Source organism: Sinocyclocheilus grahami, unplaced genomic scaffold (genome assembly GCF_001515645.1).
Source record: "Sinocyclocheilus grahami isolate Dianchi unplaced genomic scaffold, SAMN03320097.WGS_v1.1 scaffold350.1, whole genome shotgun sequence".
Taxonomy (NCBI): Eukaryota; Metazoa; Chordata; class Actinopteri; order Cypriniformes; family Cyprinidae; genus Sinocyclocheilus; species Sinocyclocheilus grahami.
In genome coordinates, this window is record NW_015505529.1 from 554,330 (window position 1) to 576,611 (window position 22,282).

Genomic DNA, 22,282 nt, shown 5'->3' on the forward strand with positions numbered 1-22,282 from the left:
TTCCTTCTCTGAAAGTGGGTGGTGAGGAGCAGTTGGTTTCATAATGTATCAGGTAAGACAAAGTGATATGATGGATTTTTAATATATTACAGTGCTCAAGACAAACATGTAATTCTCTTCACACCTCCTTGTTAAAGCGTTCAAGCTTGAGTGAAGCTGTCAGAATCTGTGTAGATCCTGGAGAGGAGCCTCATTCTCACACAGGTTGTGCATTTAGAAAGGCTGATGATGGGTTTCTCTGTTCTCATGTATTCTTTCAGTGCATTTCAAAGGCATGCTGAAAACACATATAATTTTTTGATAAATCAGAATAAATCAAATCTGAACAAGGGATCCATCGCCACCTTCTGGACATATTAATGAATATAAGCAATTGGTAACATTTAATGTCTACGTTTATGTTATTGGTGCATGCAATTCATGATAAAAGTTAGAGATATCACAAATTTAGTGGAAATTACAAGGGCATGTAGCTGAGAATACTAGATGAAAACAATACACAAGTACAAATCCAAATAATAATTTTGTATGTATTAAAAGTCCAAAAGATCAATAGGAAGAAATCGCAAAGCTTTTAACTTTCCGTGTAAAAAGAAAACAAAAAATACTTTTAGTTGAAGGAATAGTTGATTTAGTTGATTCCTATCGTGTTTCTAAAAATGTATTATATAAGACCCAACACTAATTTATCATATTGGCCTTAATATCATTCTAACCTTCGGTTTTTTTTTTTTTTAGCTGTGAAAAATTTAGTAATGTGAAGTTACATATCGTCCAATGAACACAAACCACAAAAGGCCTTCCTCTGTATCCAGTGGGTTGTCACCATGTAGAAAAAACAAATCCGCTCACCATTTATGCAGTACATTAAACCACCACTAGGTGTCGCAATAACCTTCTAACTTTCCCTTCATTTCTGTGCAAATCAAACAACTCTGCCTCATAATATTTGTTTTTTTTACCAACTCTAACCTGAAACGATTGTAAATACTTACGAAAGCACTCAAAATTCACGCCTCTAATGGTACAAAATCCAAGTTCACGATTGCTTAAAAGAAAAGATGCACACTAATGAGTGAACCCCACCTGAGAAGCATTCAAACATAAAAAAATAAGATTTTAGAAAGAATGCAATATCAAATTTAGCTTCTTAGTTTAATTTATACGATAAAATATTCAACACAAGATAGAAATAGGACCAACTGATATTATTTTTGAAATTCAGACTGCAAACAATAAAATAAAGACTTTTCTGTTGAATGTCTCAGTGCTGTTCCAGGTAAAAGAAAGAGATAAATTAATATCACCATTAAGTCACCAGAGTGGCTTAGGCAACAGGCGTCTCCAGAATCCCACCACAATAGATGAAGTTAAAGAGGGATTTGTATGTCTGACCCATATTTGCCAGCTCAAGTCCTGCCACAGAGATGAACACAAGAGATTACTAAAGACTAACAGTTGATCATGATGAACGAAGTGTCAGGCCAGGGAGGGTCTAAGACTAAACTAGTCAGCCCTTCTCAAAACATACAATTCTCTCACACTTAAGAAGGTACAGTGTATGCATACATAGCCTCAAGTGTCTGGGTAGTTTCTGGGGTATTTTATTAGCTTGCTAATTTTTAAGTTGTGAACTAATTAAAAAAATACCACAAACATTTAATTTTTAATTTATTTTGCTCTGGGTCAGAGATGATAATGCCTTTGACATGTGCATAGAGAAAATCTGCCATGTTCATTACTGCTGGAGCAAAATCTGGGAGGTCAATGTCAAGGGTCTCTGGGTTTTTTTTAGTTTTTTTTTTAGGATTATATCCTCTGATATGACTGTTTGAAAATGATATTATGAACCTTAAGGAGTCTATGCCAGTATGCCCTGACAGGTTTCATCTGAAGAACAGAAATAGTAAATATATTAGCACACATTATAATAAATGCTATCATGGTGTCTAAAGTAAATTATTTAAGGTTAATAATCATTAGTACTACTAACTTGACTCAATTAAGTTGTCATGTTGGCTAAAACACAGATAATGTATTGTGAATTTTTGATACAGGAATTAATTTTCATGGTAACACTTTATTTTAAGGTGTCCTTGTTACACGTTACATGTACTTACTATTATAATAACAATAAATTATGCATAATTACACGCAAGTAACCCTTAGCCAAACCTTAATCCTAACCCTAACCATATAGTAAGAACATGTAGTTAATTAATATTACTCCGTACTTAAATGTATAATAACACTGTAACAAGGACACCTTAAAATAAAGTGTAACCATTTACATTTTTTGGATCTCTTTGATTTCCTGCATTAAAGTCCTGCATTAAATATTGAAATTAAAATGACTTAACCAGCCTATTTGTTTACAAGCTTTGCCTTTGTTTATGTAATTACACCAGGAACCACAATAAAACATGTTTATTTTAAATTATAACATCTTGAATCAATCTTGTAAAGCTCCAGAGATGTTTAGGATAGTGAACACACAATATAAGGACCACATATAGCTATTAGCTACCACATTTGAAGTACCGATAAACTTAGTCCCGTGCCCTGTGTCACATGGTCAGAGGTCAGAGAGCAGCGGTGATGAAGACACTACTAAATGACTAAGCAACCAATTTGAAATCAGACTTTTGGCTAACTGAAACACAACAACTGCTAAAGGCCACACTTTTGAACTGCAGCTTTTTATTTCAACACAAATGCATGCATATATGCAAGCATTTACATATCTGTGGAGTATATAATGGGATTCATATATAAACTGTTCTTTGAGTTTAAATTTTGTGTTTATTATAGATAATTAGCATTTGTGCAATACAATAAAAACATACATTAGAAAGAACTCTTGTTCATTTTATAAGGTTGTTAATGCTGCAGTTTTAGTCATATTGTGAGGCTAACACATAATTCAAATATGTATTTTCAGTAAAACTACAGACAGAGAGGCAGTTTATCTAGTCTTCTGTAACTGAACAGCCTGAATAGAGCAAGCATATGACCCATGTGACTTCCATATTAATATTTCATGACAGTTGATGTCATGAATATTAACAAGCTGTATCCATAAAATACACTGAATTTAATAATCTTAATTATATAATCCTAATGTTTATGTTAAATCGAGTAAAAATAAAGGGTAACGTTTTCAAGAATCAACACCATACAAAACTACAGTGAAGTATTGTATATATTGACATACCAAAGGCCTATAACACTGAGTAATTCTACTATTGATATATCAATGGTATATCAAAGTTCAGATGGTTCACATCACCGTGCGTACTGTGCAGGTCATAACAGAATTAATAAACATTTGATAATACTGGGCAAAACTCATTGTCTTACATTAAATAATGATAAGATTAATCCTTATCAGTTAAACAACCGAATTAGAACACTAGATCTTTTTACTCATATTTAAATACGTAAGCTAATTAAACCAATTGTGATAAGATGGAAACTAGCCAATGAAAGGATTTCAGATATAAAAATGCTAATTCAAAGCATATGCACTCTTAGAAAAGAAGGTACAAAGTTGTCACTATGGTGGTACCCTATAGGTGGCCCTAGATGGTAATTTCCTCATATTTGTATCGTATAGGTACATATTACTGCTTTAAAGTACACATTAGTACCGAAAGTGTACATATAAGTACCTTTTGAAAAGGTACCAGCCCAGTGACAGTTTTTTCACCTTTTTTTCTGAGAGCGTGGCTGTTAAATCTAAACATTAAAAAAAATTAAATCACTTACAAAAGCATGCAATCATTTTTGTTTTCATATTACTTTTTGAAAGACGCGTGCCATAACAAACAGCAAAAAAAACAACAAACAAACAAAAAAAACAAACATATTTTTGCATGCACCCAGGCAAGCCTGCCGTACTGTGAAAATCTTTCTAAGCGTTCACTGCTCTGCACACAGGAAGGGTGCTTATGGGAAGAGGGCTAATGGTGGAAGAAAAGACACAGCATGCATGCTAAACACACTGACTGCACACAGAAATCTGAGCTAATGACTATGGCAGTATGGGGTTATGCTGGTTCCAGGGTGGCGGGTCGGTCGGAGGTTTTACTATGAAGCCATTGTGATGTCACTGCTCTGTACTGACTATCTGCCGCCGGGCACAGACAACGTCCTAGTGTAAAGCCAACTGCACATAATGATCTTCTGAGAAATACAGCAAGCCAAGAAGAGATGAGAGCATGCTCACCTGATAATTTCATGCCAAAGACTATACTGTGTTACCACAGTATAAACCAGTTAAGTAGTGTGAAAAGACTGGATCTGTGCAGGATAAGCAGGATTTTGGAAATATTTGAGACCATAATGCACGTATTGAATGAAGATTTCAGGTATGAGAAGGGAAAAGGGAGAGAGAAATGTAGGATGAGGGAATTTTCTGTACTTTTCAATAGCCTCCTTACTCTTTGTTGTTTATTAGCAGAGACCCCTCTTGCCCATTACCAATTTTACAGGCAATTGTTTTTCTAAGGAAAAAGAGCCTGCACTCCCATACCCATAAAACACTCACTGATGCTTCCACAGGGATACTGATTCAACTGACTTTAAGTATTCTTAAAATCTGATTTAAAAATCTTCAGTCAAGCAATTTTTATAATAGGAATTAGGTTGATAAAAAAGAACGAAAAACATTACAAATAAAACAACTTTTTACAGTTAAAAAAAAACATGGTAATGCATATGCTAATTTATTAGGGTACCATAGAGGTTGAATACAGGCTATAAATAAAAACGAACCATAATAATAACCTCATGATGGTATTACTCTTCACTTCTTCTAAATGACAAAACTCAACAACAAGATAAAATCAAGGTATAGCCTATCATTTTTGACAGCTTAAACCTAAAATGAATTAGTCACACAACATTTCATAGCTTTTTATGGTGAATATTCAACCATTGAAGCTAAATTCGATTAAACATGTTAACATTCTAATTTTTAAAAACTGTATTAGTAATCTGTAAAGCCCGAGGAAAAACAAATATGTAGGCTATATTGTAAAACAACGCCGAATTATTACTTCAATAATTAAGATTTCAGCATTCATTTTGAATGATCATAGCATTTGTATTATTAAATGAGATTGCTGATTTATTATATAGCATCTATTTGATGTTTCCATCCGTGCCATTTTTCACGAGTTAGAGTAGCTAAACAAAAAACCAGCGGTCTGACGGTAATGCTTCAACTGTAACGTGTAAGTTTTGAGAGCATCGCTCAGTGTCCGTTCGGTAACACCCTGCTCTCAGTACATAAACTAACCCTACTGCTGTTCCTAATTTCAAGACCACGTGACGGTGGGAGTGAGTGAAGTTTAAATTCCCTTTCAGAAAGGCAGCTCAATTCATGCCCTATAAAAAATCATCCCTTTTATAGCGACATCTTATATAGCACGCTAAGGTATAACTTGCCTACTTGAGGATCCCCAAGAAAGCGCCCATCTTGAGCGAGTCTCACCCTGAGGTTCACACACACAGAAGGTGTATCAAGATCAGTGAGGTGGAGGTAAGACCAATTATTTTCAATCACGTGTGATATCGGTATAGCTAACGCACTGGGGTTTAAGCAAATAAACACTGCCTAAATCTACTATTCCTCATGAGAATATTTTTGTGCTTCCAGCCTATAGGCCTATGACGCTTTAGATGGCTTTATTTAGTTGTGAAATAAGTCAAACATTAAGCTATTTATTTATTTGTACAATCTGTGACAGGATGACAGTTACAATTGAGTTATTAGCACAGTTATGAAACAATTTCAAGAATTAAATGTTTTGAGATCGAACTAAACAATTAATGACCTATGCACCTATACGCCATATTTAATGATTATTTCAAACAAACGTTACGCCTTTTAAACTGTAGAGTAGGCTATATATTCTACTTCAATATATAAGTCTATTGACAAAACATTGTTTGACTTATTGAAGTCTGACGGGACAAATAAAGCAGGCGGGCCTTCAAGTGAATATAATCCGACATTTTGACATTTGGTAAACGTGATATAATTATATTTGTTGCGGCTTACATTGCTTACATTAAAAGATGGCTGAATGTCTGGACAAAGATAGTTTTAGAGCAATATTTTATGAAAAAGTGATTGAAGAGACATGACAGCAAACACAAGTACAGTGGAAAAATAGCAAAGATAAACAGGCTATAAACAATAAATTCCTTAAAGTAAAAATAGCCTACATTATAGTCCGTTCTATTATTATTATTTTTAAATATGATTTTTATTATTTATACATGTATTATTATTTTTTATTTATATTACAATATGTCTGTTTTAAAGGATTAAATAAAAGGTTTACAAATCAAGCGAACGTAACTAAACAAACGTATCGAACGAACGTGTAACAACCATATTTAAGTGTCAGTCAAGTTGTTTTTATTTTTTATTAAACACGTAGGCCTATATATTTATTCAAATGTTTCAGCTTTTAAGAGGACAGACTGTACTGATTAGCATTTTAAAAAATCAAAACACATTTGTCTACATCTATAGACGAAAGAACATACAGTAATATTGGCCTATTGTGTCGTCCGGAATTTCTCTCAATAAGAGGGTAAAACAAATAAAACTAACCTATATCATTCCACCCATGACTGAGGCCTATCTCCTAACACAGAAAACTGTCTCGCATTATTCCTGCGTTTATTCTTATCTGCATGACCTGTTTGGAAAATGAGCCTATTGGTTTGAGAAGGACATATTCTGGCTGTTGCCATTCATTTGGTCATGTCACCAGCAGATATAAGTCAAGGCTCCCACGGCCCTCGAGCTTCTCCAGGTGATTTATTGATCTTTCAGCCTCTTGCTTCGACCCATTTACTCTAAAACCGCAACCATATTTCACTGGAAATGCTTGGACGTTTAAACGAAATCCTCAGTATTTTAAATTCAAACACGAGAGCGTTTAAAAGCGGAACAAATATGCAAAACAAATGAATCATTTTAAACTGTGAAAATGATAGAAAGCTCACGACATACAAAAATGACATTGTTACATAGACATGGCTAACGTTCAGTCTGTCTGTGCCCGAGCATGAACGGCTGATTCTTCAATTAGAGGCACTTTTGGCTATAACTTAAAATCATAAGTAACGAAGCTTCTTCAAACTGTTTCGTCTTCGTTAAAACATTTATCAGATCCTTTTGTAAAAATCTGATGATAACCTTGATCAGCCTTTGGGCGGATTTTGGTATAAAGTGTGATCACACATTATACCATCTTGGTATAATGGCATAATGTGTGATGCTGTGGATTTTTTGGATGTGTAATAATGCCATTTTGATCGAAAAAGCCTTGGACTTGATAAATGACAAAAACAAAATGACAGAAAAAGTCTTGTACTTGATAATAGCCTACTCAATTCAAATGATTTCAAATTCATTCAAACGATTACATAACGACTGTGTAAATTTGTAATGACAAAATAAAGCTTCTTTTATCACGATCCGAAAATCTTAAAATTAATTATATTTATAATCTTCAAATTGTCACTTTGCTGCCCTGGTAGTTCTCTTCTGTAATTCTCATTTCCATTAAAAGGCAAATGTCATGGAAATTAGTTTATTTTAATTTTTTTAACAACTCAAGTGTTGTCTAAAATGTTTGGCAATGAGAGCAGACATACTTTGATGCATACTTTTTATATACTACATGGCTACATATTTAAAACAAGACAAACTGGGGTGAATGTAAAGTCGAATTTCTATCATTTAAATATTTGTAATGGGGAGGTCTGGGTGGGGAACAAGCGGAAAAGATATTAATATAACCGTTCCACATTTAAAAACAACAACAAAAATAATGTTAAAATATATTTTTCTTCAAAATCGTCTTATGGGACAGGAAACAATTTCCTCCTATACTATTGATGCGGGGCAGAGAATAAGGAGACGAGGCTACAAGTCATGTTTCACGATGAATAGACTTCTTTCCTCCTGAGAGGACCGTTCGTGAGTGAACCCTGCGCATCGGGTTTGGTGTTGTTGAGAGTAACGTCAGCGGTGAGGCGCGGGGGGAAGGAGGGAAGGAGTGAATGAGCCAACATATTCACCCCAGTGCTTTAACAATTCAAGCTGTTCTGCGGATACTTTGTGTTTCCAAGAAAACATCACGTAGTGACCATTTGCCTCTGAGACGGGCACTCACCGCTGTTACCACGAGGCTCGCGGCGGTATTTGAACAGAAGCAGACTCTGGGGAAGAGACAGCTCTGTCTGCTCATGAGCAGATACAGGGGATGCTGAGCTGCTTCTAGTGCACTGGACTCAACGCCACACCGGGACCTAACTTCCTGCTGTAATGTCGCAGTGGACACATTATTGCGGGTTGGAATGATATGGAGGATTTCAGAACATAATATTTTATGAGGTAATATTACACTTGTGTTCAGTAGGTCACGTAATGCTGCTTTGAAATGCTTGTGCCGGACTGGACCCTCACTTATGTGTGCATGGAGGGCGGTAATGCGATTAGACGCAGTTGATCTATCCTTCTTTATCAAATTAAGTGATCAACGAGAAGGCGTCACTCTTTCATAAATAAAAACCTGACTTGGTCTTTTCTTTAACAATATCTAAAGATCGTCTTAGCATGTGATGTAAACAACGCAACCTCAAGTTAATATAGGCTACTGTACACTAACTGTGTATAATAGACTATAGTCTTCTTTTGCAGTAGCCTATTAATACTGCTTAGAAATGTGATCTAAGCCTACAGTGATCTAATTACAACACCTTATGTTTTTGCATGTAATATTGCGTGTGAATGTGATCTATAACAAAAGAAAGCATTGCGGCCTGTACGTGCGTTCTCGCTTAATATTTTAAATGAATTGTTGGGTGCACATTGTTTACATCTGATAATGCAGATACTTTTAAACTTCTTCGCGTCAGTCCCTGGTGCATCCTTTTACCGCGTGGGATGGAGTAGACCTAAGGCCTTAAAACATCAGCTTAATTCATTCGGATGGCACAGTGCTTGGTAAACTATGATGGCAAATATCGCTATTATTTAGATGCTGATGTGCGAAATAAAAATGTAAAAAAAATACACTGATTATCGCAAATAAATAGAAGATTGACCTGAATGCAAAGTATCCAAAAATATTCACATATGTATACCGCATAACTGCTCATTTTAAACTACAGATTTTTGTTCATTTATTAATTTTTTTTAAAATCAAAACAATAATAAAGTTTTCCTATTTAATTTTAGGTAGGCCTAGGTGAAATACTCACATTTTGGAATAAATTAACCAAGAAAACTTTTTACACATTTGCACACAAACTGAATAATTAAATTAATAATCAACAACATCTATTAATAATAAATATTACTATTAGTTGCACTCTTTTATATCACAACGAAGACACAATTCACAACTAAAATAGTTATACCAGACAGATATCAAGGATTATACCGTTATCTCCAACTGTTACTCTTTTCCCCCACACTAATTCTTAAACATAATCCAAAAACAATCAAAAGAAAGCTACAATATGTATTCAACGGTATAATGTGTGTTATAATAGAACCCAATTACAATATTTTATTTTTTCAGCGTTCAAATGCAATTTAATTCGCATGGTTAGAGGGCACCTGAAGGCCAACCCATTTCCAGCATTTTTCATGTTCCCACTGTGATAAAAGTTGTGCAGTCATGGGATAACAAAACCTACATATGTTAAATATGAATGTTCTAATATAATACAAAAGGGTCTTATTCCTTTGCAAAACAACTTTGGCTTCAGAAGAGCATTTATGGGTGCTTTATAGAACCCAAAAACCAATACACCAATCACAGAAGCCTATAATGAAACATATATGCCTTTTTTTATCTACAAAAAAGAAAAAGAAAAAGAAAACTCACTAATATAACTAACTCAATCACCATATACAGCCAAAAGGTTCTTGATAAGAAAAGTGTGCATTACTAAACTTAATGTGCTCTAAAATATCATTGAATAAATATTGCGGAATATCACTATACTCACGTAGGAAGGAAATTGTGTTGTCTTACTGTGTTAGTAATGAACGGGCCTGTTCTCTACACACATTGTATCCAATCTGGTACAGAACCAAATGGAAGGCCAAAGATACTAGGCCGCTATTAAAACATGCATCAAAACTGTATAAGAAAAACAGAACTGGCTGATGGACTACCTGCAAACTCATCATGGTTCCAGACAAAAGATTTTTGCAGGTTTCCAAAAGTCATTTCAATGAACTGGGTGAATTCTGACCACAAAAGCATGGGCAATATAGTGCAGCCCACCCTTAAACAATTGTATTTTATTTATTTTTTTAAACGTAGGGATAGTTGAAATTTGGTCAGCGTTGAACATTTTGGACAACAGGCTCTGGAAATATCCAGCCAACCTCAGTGTGCACAGAGCAGTATCTGCCAGGAATAGTTTAGCGGATTATATGTCTGGGGTGACAGAGATGTAAACAGAGCTCTCGCTCACTGGGCTTAGTTAAACAGTGTAAGTGAAAGGCACATTTTGGACTGGAAAAGTCCAGGGTTGACTTGCTGTAGCCTCACGGTGCCTGTCAGACTTTATCTTTATTAGCTTTGGCAAATGCCTGCCCGAGTTTACACGGAATCCCGCTCTTCTCCTTTTATCTGAAGGGCGCACACTCGCATTGTTTACATGCGTGAGATTAAGAATGGGTGGGAGGAGGTGGATTTCACGATGAGAATGGTTTGGTGTCCGCCGTGCAGATAGGCTGCATTTATGGAGGCTGTGTGCTGTAGTACAGCAATGAGACATATCTCTGGTGTGATGTCTGAGTGTGAGCAGAGAAGGGAGCGTGAGAGTGAGGCTAAGTTTGTGACCTCCCTTAATGGAATCAGCAGTGTTTAGCACGCTTCCATAAAACTGAGGTGCCTGAATGCTGGAAGTGTAAATATTTAATCTTGCGATACTTCAGAACAAACGGATCTCGACCCCTTTCCTTGAAATGAATTGGCTAGGCCATGTTATGAGGACAGACTTTCCCTCACAAAATGTAAATGTTAATGTATGCTATTTCTCAAATTTTGAAGCCCATGTCTTGTCTGTGTGTGTATAATCAATTACAGCAGACTATGAGAGAACAAAGAGGAACTATGGCATCTGTGGTATTTTCATTATACGTATATCATTAGGTCGTTTTAGCTTGTGTTAAAACTACAGGATAAGTTTAGTTTTTTTCCCCTTAGGCTTATTTTCTTTCTTTTTTTATATTTTCAATTAAGTTTACACTATTTTATATTTACATCGGCTGAATTACTGGAAATAAAAAAACAAACAAAAAAACAAAGTATGTGCTTGTATTAGGGTTGTTTTTTTGTGAACAGAAATTCTAATTATTTAAAATGTGTTTTTTTTTATTATTATTGAATGTATTAATTTCTTAGATTCATAATCTTAAAGTATATATTATTTTTCCACATCATTATACCAGGTTTTAGCAGAAGGAAAATAAAATAAGCAACGAGATAATGCATGAGCATTCTCAGTTTTCTGTTTTTTTTTAATTTTATAAAAAAAATGTTTGTATATTTTCAATTAAGTTTACACTATTTTATATTTACATCGGCTGAATTACTGGAAATAAAAAAACAAAACAAAAAAACAAAGTATGTGCTTGTATTAGGGTTGTTTTTTTGTGAACAGAAATTCTAATTATTTAAAATGTTTTTTTTTATTATTATTGAATGTATTAATTTCTTAGATTCATAATCTTAAAGTATATATTATTTTTCCACATCATTATACCAGGTTTTAGCAGAAGGAAAATAAAATAAGCAACGAGATAATGCATGAGCATTCTCAGTTTTCTGTTTTTTTTTAATTTTATAAAAAAAATGTTTGTCAAAAAAGTGGAAAAACCCAGGTTTCAGTTTTCATATTAACCTGAAATGATTTTTCCTTTTGTGAAAGTTAAATTGTGAAGTCATCATTTAACTAATATTTCTGTAATTTTACAGAAATGCTACAGGAGAAGGCCTCAGCTGTGGCTGATGAAGGTACGACCGTGGAACAGTTGGGTGGGCGTCCTGAGCTTGCCAGTGATTCCTCACATTTGGGCCTGCCTACAACTCCCAGCATTCCCCAGAACAATGAGTCTGACCAGGTAGCCAATCAGTTGCATTCTTTTAATGACGCCTGACTTGTAGGTCTTTACATATGCGAAGAGATGTAATGTAACATAACATAGATTTATTGCTAAAACACAATAAAAATAATTAGCGGGAAAAAAAACGGTAATATATTAAGTACAATTTTTAAGCTTTTTCATCAACAACAACAAACTAATCATCATTTATCTTTTTTTGTGCGTGGACCTTCAGAACATTGGAAACATCAAAGTGGTTCTTCACGACAGGGAACTATGGAAAAAGTTCCATGAGGCCGGAACCGAGATGATCATCACCAAAGCAGGCAGGCAAGTAGAGCATCATTTCCATTTTCCATTTCAATCCATAAATTCACAGATTCTACATTTTCATAGATTTGAAACATTAGCAGACACAAAGAGAAAAGTGGTGTTGTGACAGGGACACAAAAACATAACTAGGCCATCTCACTTCCAGTAAGAAATGCTAATGTGGAACCTTGTTGTACCAAGAGCCTCGGTCGCATGAAATGCGACAGTGCTTTTAATGGAATGTTTATAAAATATTATGCGACCAAGGTAAAGCAAGGCCGAATTCCTGTGCCTACAAATATCTAATTGAAAACACAAACGGCTGCCCCGTGTGTTAGATTTAATGTGCCCTGTGGATTAAGAGCAGGACCCTGGATATTAAGCAGAGAATGAGTCAATGCTCTCTGCCAGCCTTAGCCAGCAGTTTCTCAGCGCTTCTCTGTGGAAAATGCAAAAGGTCACCACAATTTTTCTTTAATGCTGTAACATTGTGAGGGATGGGATTCCCCTTGTCCAACTGATAAAGTGCTCCAAGAATCCTTAAACCCTTTGAAGAGCCAAAGCACTGTTCAGTCAGACAGCTGTGCACAGAACAGGAGACTGTACTTCCACATAGTTCAACAACAGATGGGCTCATTTCATTTTACATACTTTAATGTATAATGGACACCAGGCTCTGTTAAAGATGCTCAATATGTCAATCGAGCCATGAAGCAGGAAGAGCTTTTCACCGTTTCATTTTCTTTTTTTTGAGGGGATATGACTTGTAGGACATTAGACAGCCATTCACTGAACTGTAAATCTTGAGAAAACTTGCCAGGTTTCTTCACGATGGCTCCCATTACACAAAATTGAGGCCAATTTCATGCAATGATTCTCATCGTGGTCTTGTGTTACATAGCAGGCTTGAGCCATGTCTGCACGGTACATGCCGTTTGACAGTATAGGTTAACGCTGAAGAAGAATACACTGTTACATAAAATTCATCGGGTGTAATATAGTAACAAAAACTGCTTATGACAATATTTTGCTTCTGTGAATTCCACAAACAAGACGAAAATCCAAAGAATACTATCATGTTAAAATGTTAGTGTTTTAGTTAATCAAAAAGCGATTTAGTTTAGCATAAACAGTAAAACAATCCCCCAGTCATGCGAATAGCACTACTTTCTATGCAGAGAAACTGGGTCATACATAGTTTTAAAGAATATTCTGGGTTCAGTACAAGCTCAGTTAACAGCATTTATGGCATAATGTTGATTATCACAAAAACTAATTTCCATTTGTCCCTTTTTTCCTGGGTTACATTTATAAACATTAATATATTCACTTTCAATAGTTTAGCCACAAGACATAAACAATGTGTGTGTTAGCATAATTTTAATATGACTAAACTTTTCTGTGCAAAGTTTTATCCAATTTGAGAATTCTGTTGACATGACAGCATAACAGTATGAAACCTAAAATGACAGCGAAAGTGATGATTTAAACCGCTTCACAGCTCTAGTAATACACACGTTTTAACAGTATAATTCAGTGCATTAATAAACTGACAAATATTTCTGGTTTTGAATCCTCCAAAACTGGACCTATTTACTTCCAAGTTAAGTGCCTTATTGTAACCTCGATTTTTGCAAGTCAAATTTGACAAGTCATTTTTTTTTTTGGGGTGTGTTGATCAGCATTATGTATGCTGTCAATGGAACTTTGTGTTGAACTCAGAATATCCCTTTGAGGAAATTATGAAACCTAGCTGAACTCTGCTACAACATGCGCATACGTGTCTTCGGCCCAGTACTAAGCATGACTATTGAAAGCAGCCGGCTGGTGTTACTTGTACACAGCCCGTCAGAGTAAGCATCAGCGAGGCTGATGAGAGAAGCACGGTGCCCCGTTTGATCGCATTTCCCAGGCCCTAAAGGACCTCTCTTGCTTCATCATCAAGCTCCTTTTGATCTAGGCGTTCTGCCGACTCTTTCAGATAGCATGAATCACTGAAAGCACAGGCGTACAAAAGCGCTAAAAGAAACAGCTGGCATAATGCAGATGCTGACACCGATATGATACACTTTTTATACTTGCCATTTCTCAATGTCGTCCTCACACACATAAACTGAAGCGCAGGCCCACCCATAAACAGTGCTTTTACTGAGATAACTAAAAAAAGTAATCTTATCATTTGAAAGCATTTTCGCTCCCTTGGATAGCTACACACTTTACATAATATATACCAAAAAAAACAGTGTCAACATTTACTCACCCTCATGGCTCACATGTCTGACTTTCTTCTGCAGATTACAAAAAAAGATATTTGGAAGAATGCAAAGGTCCAAACAATACTACAATATATATTCTTTTGTTCCACAGAAGAAAATTTGTCATATGCAATGACATGATGATGAATAAATGATGACAGAATTAAAATTTTTGGGTGAACTCTTCCTTTAAGCAACAAGAAAAAGAAGGAAATTTTGCACATAGTTGTTCCCATGCCAAGGACAGCTCTCCAACGTGACTACCTACAGCAACAGAATACTGTCACAGAGCCACTGTAAGGCCCCTTTAGACATGCCATGTGATCTACTGTGGCAGCCATTATGTCAAAGTGTTGCATAAATGGAAAGAGCATTACATATCCCTCAGGTGGATTAAATGTGTTTTACTCAAGATTTATTACATCCTCACAGTTAGTACTGTAAATACTGATGCTAATTTTTCCTAACTGTATTTTCTTAACATGAATAATTTATGAGATAAATTTGCATATTTTGAAAACGTCTACATGTTCAGTACACAAAAGTACACAAGAACTCTTGTAATGTTTAATGTAACATTTTACAGTAAGTTTTAATTAATGTAATAGGTATCATAAAATATTAACATAAGTAACTATTACTAAACTATATTTTACAGCATTTAGGTTTATGTTCATTTTTACATATGCCCCCCCCCCCATTTTTTTTTTTAAAGTTGTATAAATATATGTATTACAAAAGAACAAAATGAACAATAGCATATTTATAAACTGACTTTATAAATATAAATGTATAATTAAACTAGATTTTAAAAATACAGTTTAAATAAAAATAATAATTCTATAAAAATGCTGTAAATGTTATTTTGTTAGTTCATCATACTAAATGCATTTAATTGAACCTAATTGTAAAGTCTAGAAACAATGTTGGAACCAACAGTAGAATAAGACAGTGGATGATAAATGTAATTTATTAATGATAAATGTAATTATTGACACAGAAGGACAAGGAAACACAGCATTATCAGAATATGTCTGGTGGACAGGTTTGTTTAAGATGTTCCTGATGGCTTAAAGCACCTCTTTTGCAATCTCTTGCCCAGAGTGATTTACATTGATTGGATTGCAGGCCTGGGCCAGACATGGAGCTTTACCTTTCCCTGAGCTCTTCCTCTGGGTATTAGAGGTAGTGCTCTCAGGAACTTTTTACATTGTGCAGGCCTGAGCAGCTATGCATTTGCAAATGCAATGAACTGATTCAGTTCAGGGTACATTTATTTGCCGTAATAAATGTATGACTGCTGGTGGAACCCTTTAGAAAGCCTAAAAAATTAATGCAGTGCAGTGGAACTTTTAGAGGAGTGGGGTGGTTCAATAGGGCTGTTTAGCTGCCTGGTGTTTAAAAGATCTGCCATTAAAAAAGCACTCTGAATTTATAAGGGGACTTGATCTTTTTGAAACTTTGCAGATGAGATAAAAAAACATTATTTTGGATATTTCATGTGAAAAGGTCACCAAAGGTAGCTCCATTGATTTGTTTTATGACTGTGTCTGCTATATTATCATATTCTGTCTGTCATCTTTACCTGTAACTGAACAAAATAGAGATCCCACTTTTTATAGAGCGGCTCCTTCAAAACAGAGTCAATCCCGAAAAATATATATCTGCCCAAAAGCAAATCAGTACCAGGTACAGATCATGACTCCTTATATGGGGTTGTCGAGGATAACAGTTGAATTTTATGCTTTACGTTTTATGACTTTTTTTGAAGTGTAGCCTTTTATAGTAGAGACATTTGTGTGAGATGATTTGCAGAGGATTGTCTGGGGATGCTTGAGCATGCAGCCTTCTTAGAGATTTAAGCGACCTTTTGTGCTTCTTAAACAACTAATCTGTCCTAAAAACAGGTTAAGCTGTTATCTGATCACTAATCGTGCATTCATCCGCCCAAAACAAACACTTCCCGTGATTCTCTTGCACTTAAGGCCTGTTAAAACCCTCGAAAGAGCTGATAAGACAGACTCATCCATGTCAGTGCTCAGCTGTTGCACACGCACCCTGGGCATAAGTCGTTCGGACAAAAAAGCTGTTCCTGTAATGAGCAATAAAGACGACATTGAGATACCTGAATGACACAAATGGGATAAGCCTGTGTAGATGCGATTGAAAGAGAATGACCTCAGTGAGCACGAAAGCGCATTAACAAGCTGCCAAGTTAGATCTAAATGTCATTTAAGGACAAAACCATGGTAAAAAACAGAAATAAAATTATTAATCAACATAAAATAAAATAAGTAATGAATGAATTAATACAATTATTTCTCATTGTTTAACAACACCTGAAATAATGAAGTTCTGTCTATTTTAATGTGACGACATCTTTCAATGGTAAGGCACTTTTTAAAACCCTGATGGTATCATTTGCACTCTTTTTAGGCGGATGTTTCCCAGCTACAAAGTTAAAGTCACAGGAATGAATCCCAAGACTAAATACATCCTTTTAACTGACATTGTTCCAGCTGATGACCATCGGTACAAGTTCTGTGACAACAAGTGGTGAGATTAACATCCCTCTGTCTATATGTAATGTTTCTGCAGTGGAAGAAAAACAAAACAAGTCAAGCGCACACCAGAGTAATTAGAATAACCACATTTTGGAAAGTTGTTTAAGGATACTCTATGCCTTTGGAAATTCCATTTGAACATGCAATCGCAAAAGTGACTGGATCAGAACAGTGACTGGTCCCTTGAGGCATCTGGACAAACACTTATTCAAACAACATTGTGAAGAGACAAAAATTAGCATGTTTTATACTCTGCTGTCTCCTCCAGTCTGTGTGATTCTAAGTTAGTTGACTTGAGTGAACAAATGGTGCCATTCGCACGATCTACACATTACAAATTTTAACACACTTCATACTATTTCGAGTAAACATGAATGGCCAATAAACTATATAATACAATATAAGAATTATTAAAATAATTATTCATGCAATTTGTATGATTTACAGCATTGAAGTAATGGTTATTGTCAATAGTTTTACTTTTACTAATACTTTGCATTCATGAATATAATGTTGGTAAATAATAAACAACAAAGAATGCTTTGGCCTTGTTTCCAATAGTCTTTTCATAAAATGAGAATTTATCCAATAAAACACTTTTGCAAAGGTCAACACTGAAAGAAACTCAAATTGTAGCAATATTTTATAGCAAACAATGTGCAGTCTGCATCAGTTTAACCATGCAATACTAGCTAGTTCTGGCTGTGGATTGTCATTAGCACACAGTTAATTACTGTAGGCCAGAGCAGGCAGTCTGTCAAAACCAATGGGCTTAAAACAGCTGGGTTATGCATGCTGTCCTCTTTGTGACCCTGTGCCTCTGGCAGTGCCACTAGATATGGGCACTATCCACCCATGCAACAATTGGCACCACAAATAAGTCAGATTTGGTTGAATCCAGCATGGAAAAATAAAATAATGATGGCACGCAAATCTCAATGAATTGCATGTTGTGTTACGAGAACGAGTATTTTCTGAACATTTTTCAAAATCTGTGGGATAGACTGGAATTCCAGCATTTGCCAGCATCGGTTCTGGAGATCTTCAGCGACACCTTCGAGGCACACAATTAGCGGTGATGTTATGGTCAAAGCAGCCACCCCAAATCTTTGGGATTTACTCCCATAATGCCATGGACAACCACTTGTGCTCTGAATCTGTCATTAATGTACAGATGTTCTGCATAAAGCCCTTCTGTAGCCTGCTGCTATATCCTACAGAATTTGTGCAACACTGAAAAACTGTTTTCAAACGCTATGGCATAATGTCAGAGGTGCTGGAAAGCTATGTAGTACTAGAAGAGAAAATCTAGGGGACAGAGCCTAAATCACTACACAAACAACTGTAAACTACAGGTCTTTTGCAAATGTTGCGAGTGCCCTTTAGGGTTGTCAGAAAACTAAAGAAATTCTTATGTTCTTTTCCATAGGATGGTGGCAGGAAAAGCAGAGCCTGCAATGCCTGGAAGACTCTACGTCCACCCAGACTCTCCTGCAACAGGGGCCCATTGGATGAGACAGCTGGTCTCCTTTCAAAAGTTGAAGCTCACAAACAACCACCTTGATCCATTTGGGCATGTGAGTGGCTGTGAACAAATCATTTTCTAAAAATCTAAGCTTTGACATTAAAACTTTGGATTTGATGAGAGTGAGCAAAGAAGCAAGAATTACAAGTTGGACTAGGTGTGACACCAAATGTAGTGAACATAGCAACCAATCTTTAATTCAGTATTGTGACATACATCCAAGTGAAACGGATTATTGAAAAAAAGAAAGAAGTGTAGGGTGGGGGATTGGTTCTATCTATCAGTTGTTGATTGTATGGAGGCAGATCTGAATGTAAGCTTAAATGTAAGAAAGAGGCAGAGTTTGAGTAGACAGAATGATTGGAGAAGACCAGTATACGTCACCAGAGAGAAGTATGTCGTTTCACCAGAAGATCAGGTTATGACATTTTTCAAAATCTGTGGGATAAACTGGACTAAGGTAGAAAATCATTTAATTTCCCAGAATTTTTATTTCTTTGAATTTAAATTAAATTGGAATTAAACCTTCAAGCAAGGTTGTCAAGCAAAAATGTTTAAGTCTCTTGACAAACTTTTTTTAAAAAAATAAAAATTAAATTTCAACACTATAAATATTGTGATTTATAATATAATATATTGGAATTGCAATTCTGCATCCTGTTCAGTTCAGACTGAATACATCTCATCTGAGAGATATGGTAAGGGTCATCTTGAGAAAGTAGGAGAAAGGAGAATGGAGACAGTGAAGCAGTGAGGTGAGGAGTCTGACCATGGCAGCGCTGTCCAAAGGAGCTTGTAGACCTAGCTTGTCTGATGCAATAACATCAGAAGCAAGCTCATTAGGTTCATAACCTGTCAGAACGGCACAAAGTTGGCCTGTCAGGATTAGTTGAATGCCTAGGAAGTGATAAGGGCGAGTAATGAGCTCGGAAAGAGGTTGCTAAGCTCTACTGACGCCCACAACAGCAGGGACACTGCGGCTGGCCGAGAGCCCCAATACAGGCCACCACTGTAGCCATGCTAGTGCTCACTACACAAGTCAGTCAAAACATACGCTGATGCTAGGAGTCACAGATTTAAAAATTATTGTGCTGATAATAATTTTCCTGTTATTCCTAAAAAACATGACTGTTTCCACAAAAATATTAAGCTGTTAAAAATGTTTTTTTTAACATTGATAATAATAAGAAATATTTATTGAGCACCAAATCAGCATATTAGCTTGATTTCTGAAGGATCATGTGACACTGAAGACTAGAGTAATGGCTTCTGAATATTCACTACGGCCATCTCCGGAATAAATATCATTTTAAAGTATATAAAAATAGGAAACAGTTATTCAAAATTGTAATAATATTTCACAATATTACTATTTTTGCTTTTTTTTAATTTTTTTATTAAATGGCAAAACAAAAAATATCCAATATATTGATAACCGATATGATACCGATATATTGGGCATTCCTGACCAAATATGTTCCATAACACACAAACATGAAACAAAGACCTAGTGCAGAGGTTCTCAACATGTGGCCCATCACAAATTCAAATGCAGCCCACCATGATGAACACAATTTTTTTGAAAAAATTACTTTCAGTTTTACAATTCATTTTAGTTTTTACATTAATTAAAAAATGTACTAAACAAATATAAGCTATAATGTTTTTGTCATGTAAAATAATTTTGTTTTTCATATACTATTTTCAGACATGAGCGGGCCTGTACTCGCATAATCACTTACAAGCGCAGAATTCAATTCAAATTAATAAGAAAGTAAAACCGAGCATCAGAATGGACAAATTTGTTGTTAAGGGAAAAAAACGAAATATGGAAAATGCCAGCGAAGGAACACATACAAACAAGAATAGTCACAGTATCAGAAGTGAAGGTAGGAGAAGTGCTTGAATTTCAGCATCAACTTTCAGTTTGCCCCGCCACTCAGTTGAAGATGTTCAGGCAAAAGGAAACACCCATACTATGCAGCAATCATCCTTAATTGCAGAAATGTGGCAAAACATCTCTAGAGAGAACCTCAGATTATTAAATTCGAAAGTGCTTTCCATATTTGGATCAACATAGGCTACATTTGTGAACGCACATTTTCTGTAATGTTGCGCGTCTTACAGACTGCAACTTACAATTGCAACTTCATTATGCTGTTACTCCTTTCGAGCCGAATTTCACAAAATTGGTCAGCTCCCAACAGCATCAGGTGTTTTATTAATGGTGAATAGGATTTTTTATTTAATTATTTCAATGAATGTAATCGATTAGATATCATAATATTTAGGCTATAATATTATAAATCTGGTTGGTTTGTATTGGTCACGTAATATGTAAATGATATGTGTGCGGCCCGTGAGACTTGCACTTGGACCATAGTGCGACACAGTGGAAAAAAAGGTTGAGAACCACTGCCTTAGTGCATCAAACAATGAAAAGTATGTAAAGAGTCACATGACCAAATTAAAAAACTAGGTTGTTGCAGTGCACTCAACTATATAGATACTTTTACTTCATGTATGAAAGTTGTGATTTATTGGCATTTCCACTACACCATGCTTTGATTTCATTTGCTAGGCCACTGACCACACAGACACCAAACACCCAAAGATATTTATAAGTGAACATGCAACAGTTTTTTTCAGTGCAGGGCCATATAGCTTTAAGGTCACATGACAAAACTTCTATTCCCAAAAACAGATCTTAGATGAAAAGAAAACACTGAGATGAAAGGCAAGGGCCAGCCACGGAGTCTGCATTGATCTGACAAAGGTGCTTGATTAATATACTTGGACAGCGCACATCCCTGTATCTGAATCATCAATGCAGCTCGTATCACATGGTATTACCTCAAGACGCCAGCCAGCCAACCAGGCAAAGGTCACATGTGTCTGCATTCACCCAATAAAGCGCTCAAACCATTCGTTTGGCTGGGGTACCGTCTGTGTCTGAGACGGGGGGGATTGACCTGAGGTTGCCCTCTGTGCACTGGTGCTCCTAACCCCTCTTAAAAAAGTGCAGCTATGAGGAGAGCTGCCTCACTCTCTGTCTGAGAGTCGACATAACAAAGGGAAAGGCCTTGATGCTTATTGGCCCTGACACAACTGTGTCAGGGATGACCCTAACTAAACGCTTCACTGAACACCGAACACATGGACGCACTGAGCACACTGGTTCTAGAACACTATGATCAAACACATACACAAAGGATCCAATTGGATTACTTGCATACAACACAGAACAATACCTCTTGACATTTTATTGACCCTGTCACGTTAACATATACTGTACATTAACAGCCACATTAGTGTTCAACGTACAGTTTTGTACATTCCCTAAAACCTACAATATGGTTGTAACAGGATCATACATACAGGTATTTATGTATTCACAGCTTTATAAATTTTGAAATGTAAAATGTATTGTAGAAATACATATATATATATATATATATATATATATATA

The 22,282-nt window shown here is 35.7% G+C and overlaps 1 protein-coding gene across 2 annotated transcripts in view; it reads left to right on the forward strand.

Moving 5' to 3' along the window:
* Positions 1-5,402: 5,402 nt before the first annotated feature.
* The window catches only part of tbx4 (T-box transcription factor 4), a 22,470-nt gene continuing 5,590 nt past the window's right edge, over positions 5,403-22,282 (forward strand). The window contains exons 1-5 of one of the 2 annotated variants that reach the window (XM_016229276.1): positions 5,403-5,545; positions 12,030-12,175; positions 12,393-12,487; positions 17,161-17,280; positions 18,718-18,865. In XM_016229276.1, the coding sequence (XP_016084762.1) occupies positions 12,032-12,175; positions 12,393-12,487; positions 17,161-17,280; positions 18,718-18,865 (507 nt within the window). In that variant the 5' untranslated portion in view covers positions 5,403-5,545; positions 12,030-12,031. Of the gene's footprint in view, positions 5,546-8,123; positions 8,423-12,029; positions 12,176-12,392; positions 12,488-17,160; positions 17,281-18,717; positions 18,866-22,282 lie in introns of those variants that run through there. The other variant, XM_016229275.1, reaches the window with a different exon arrangement.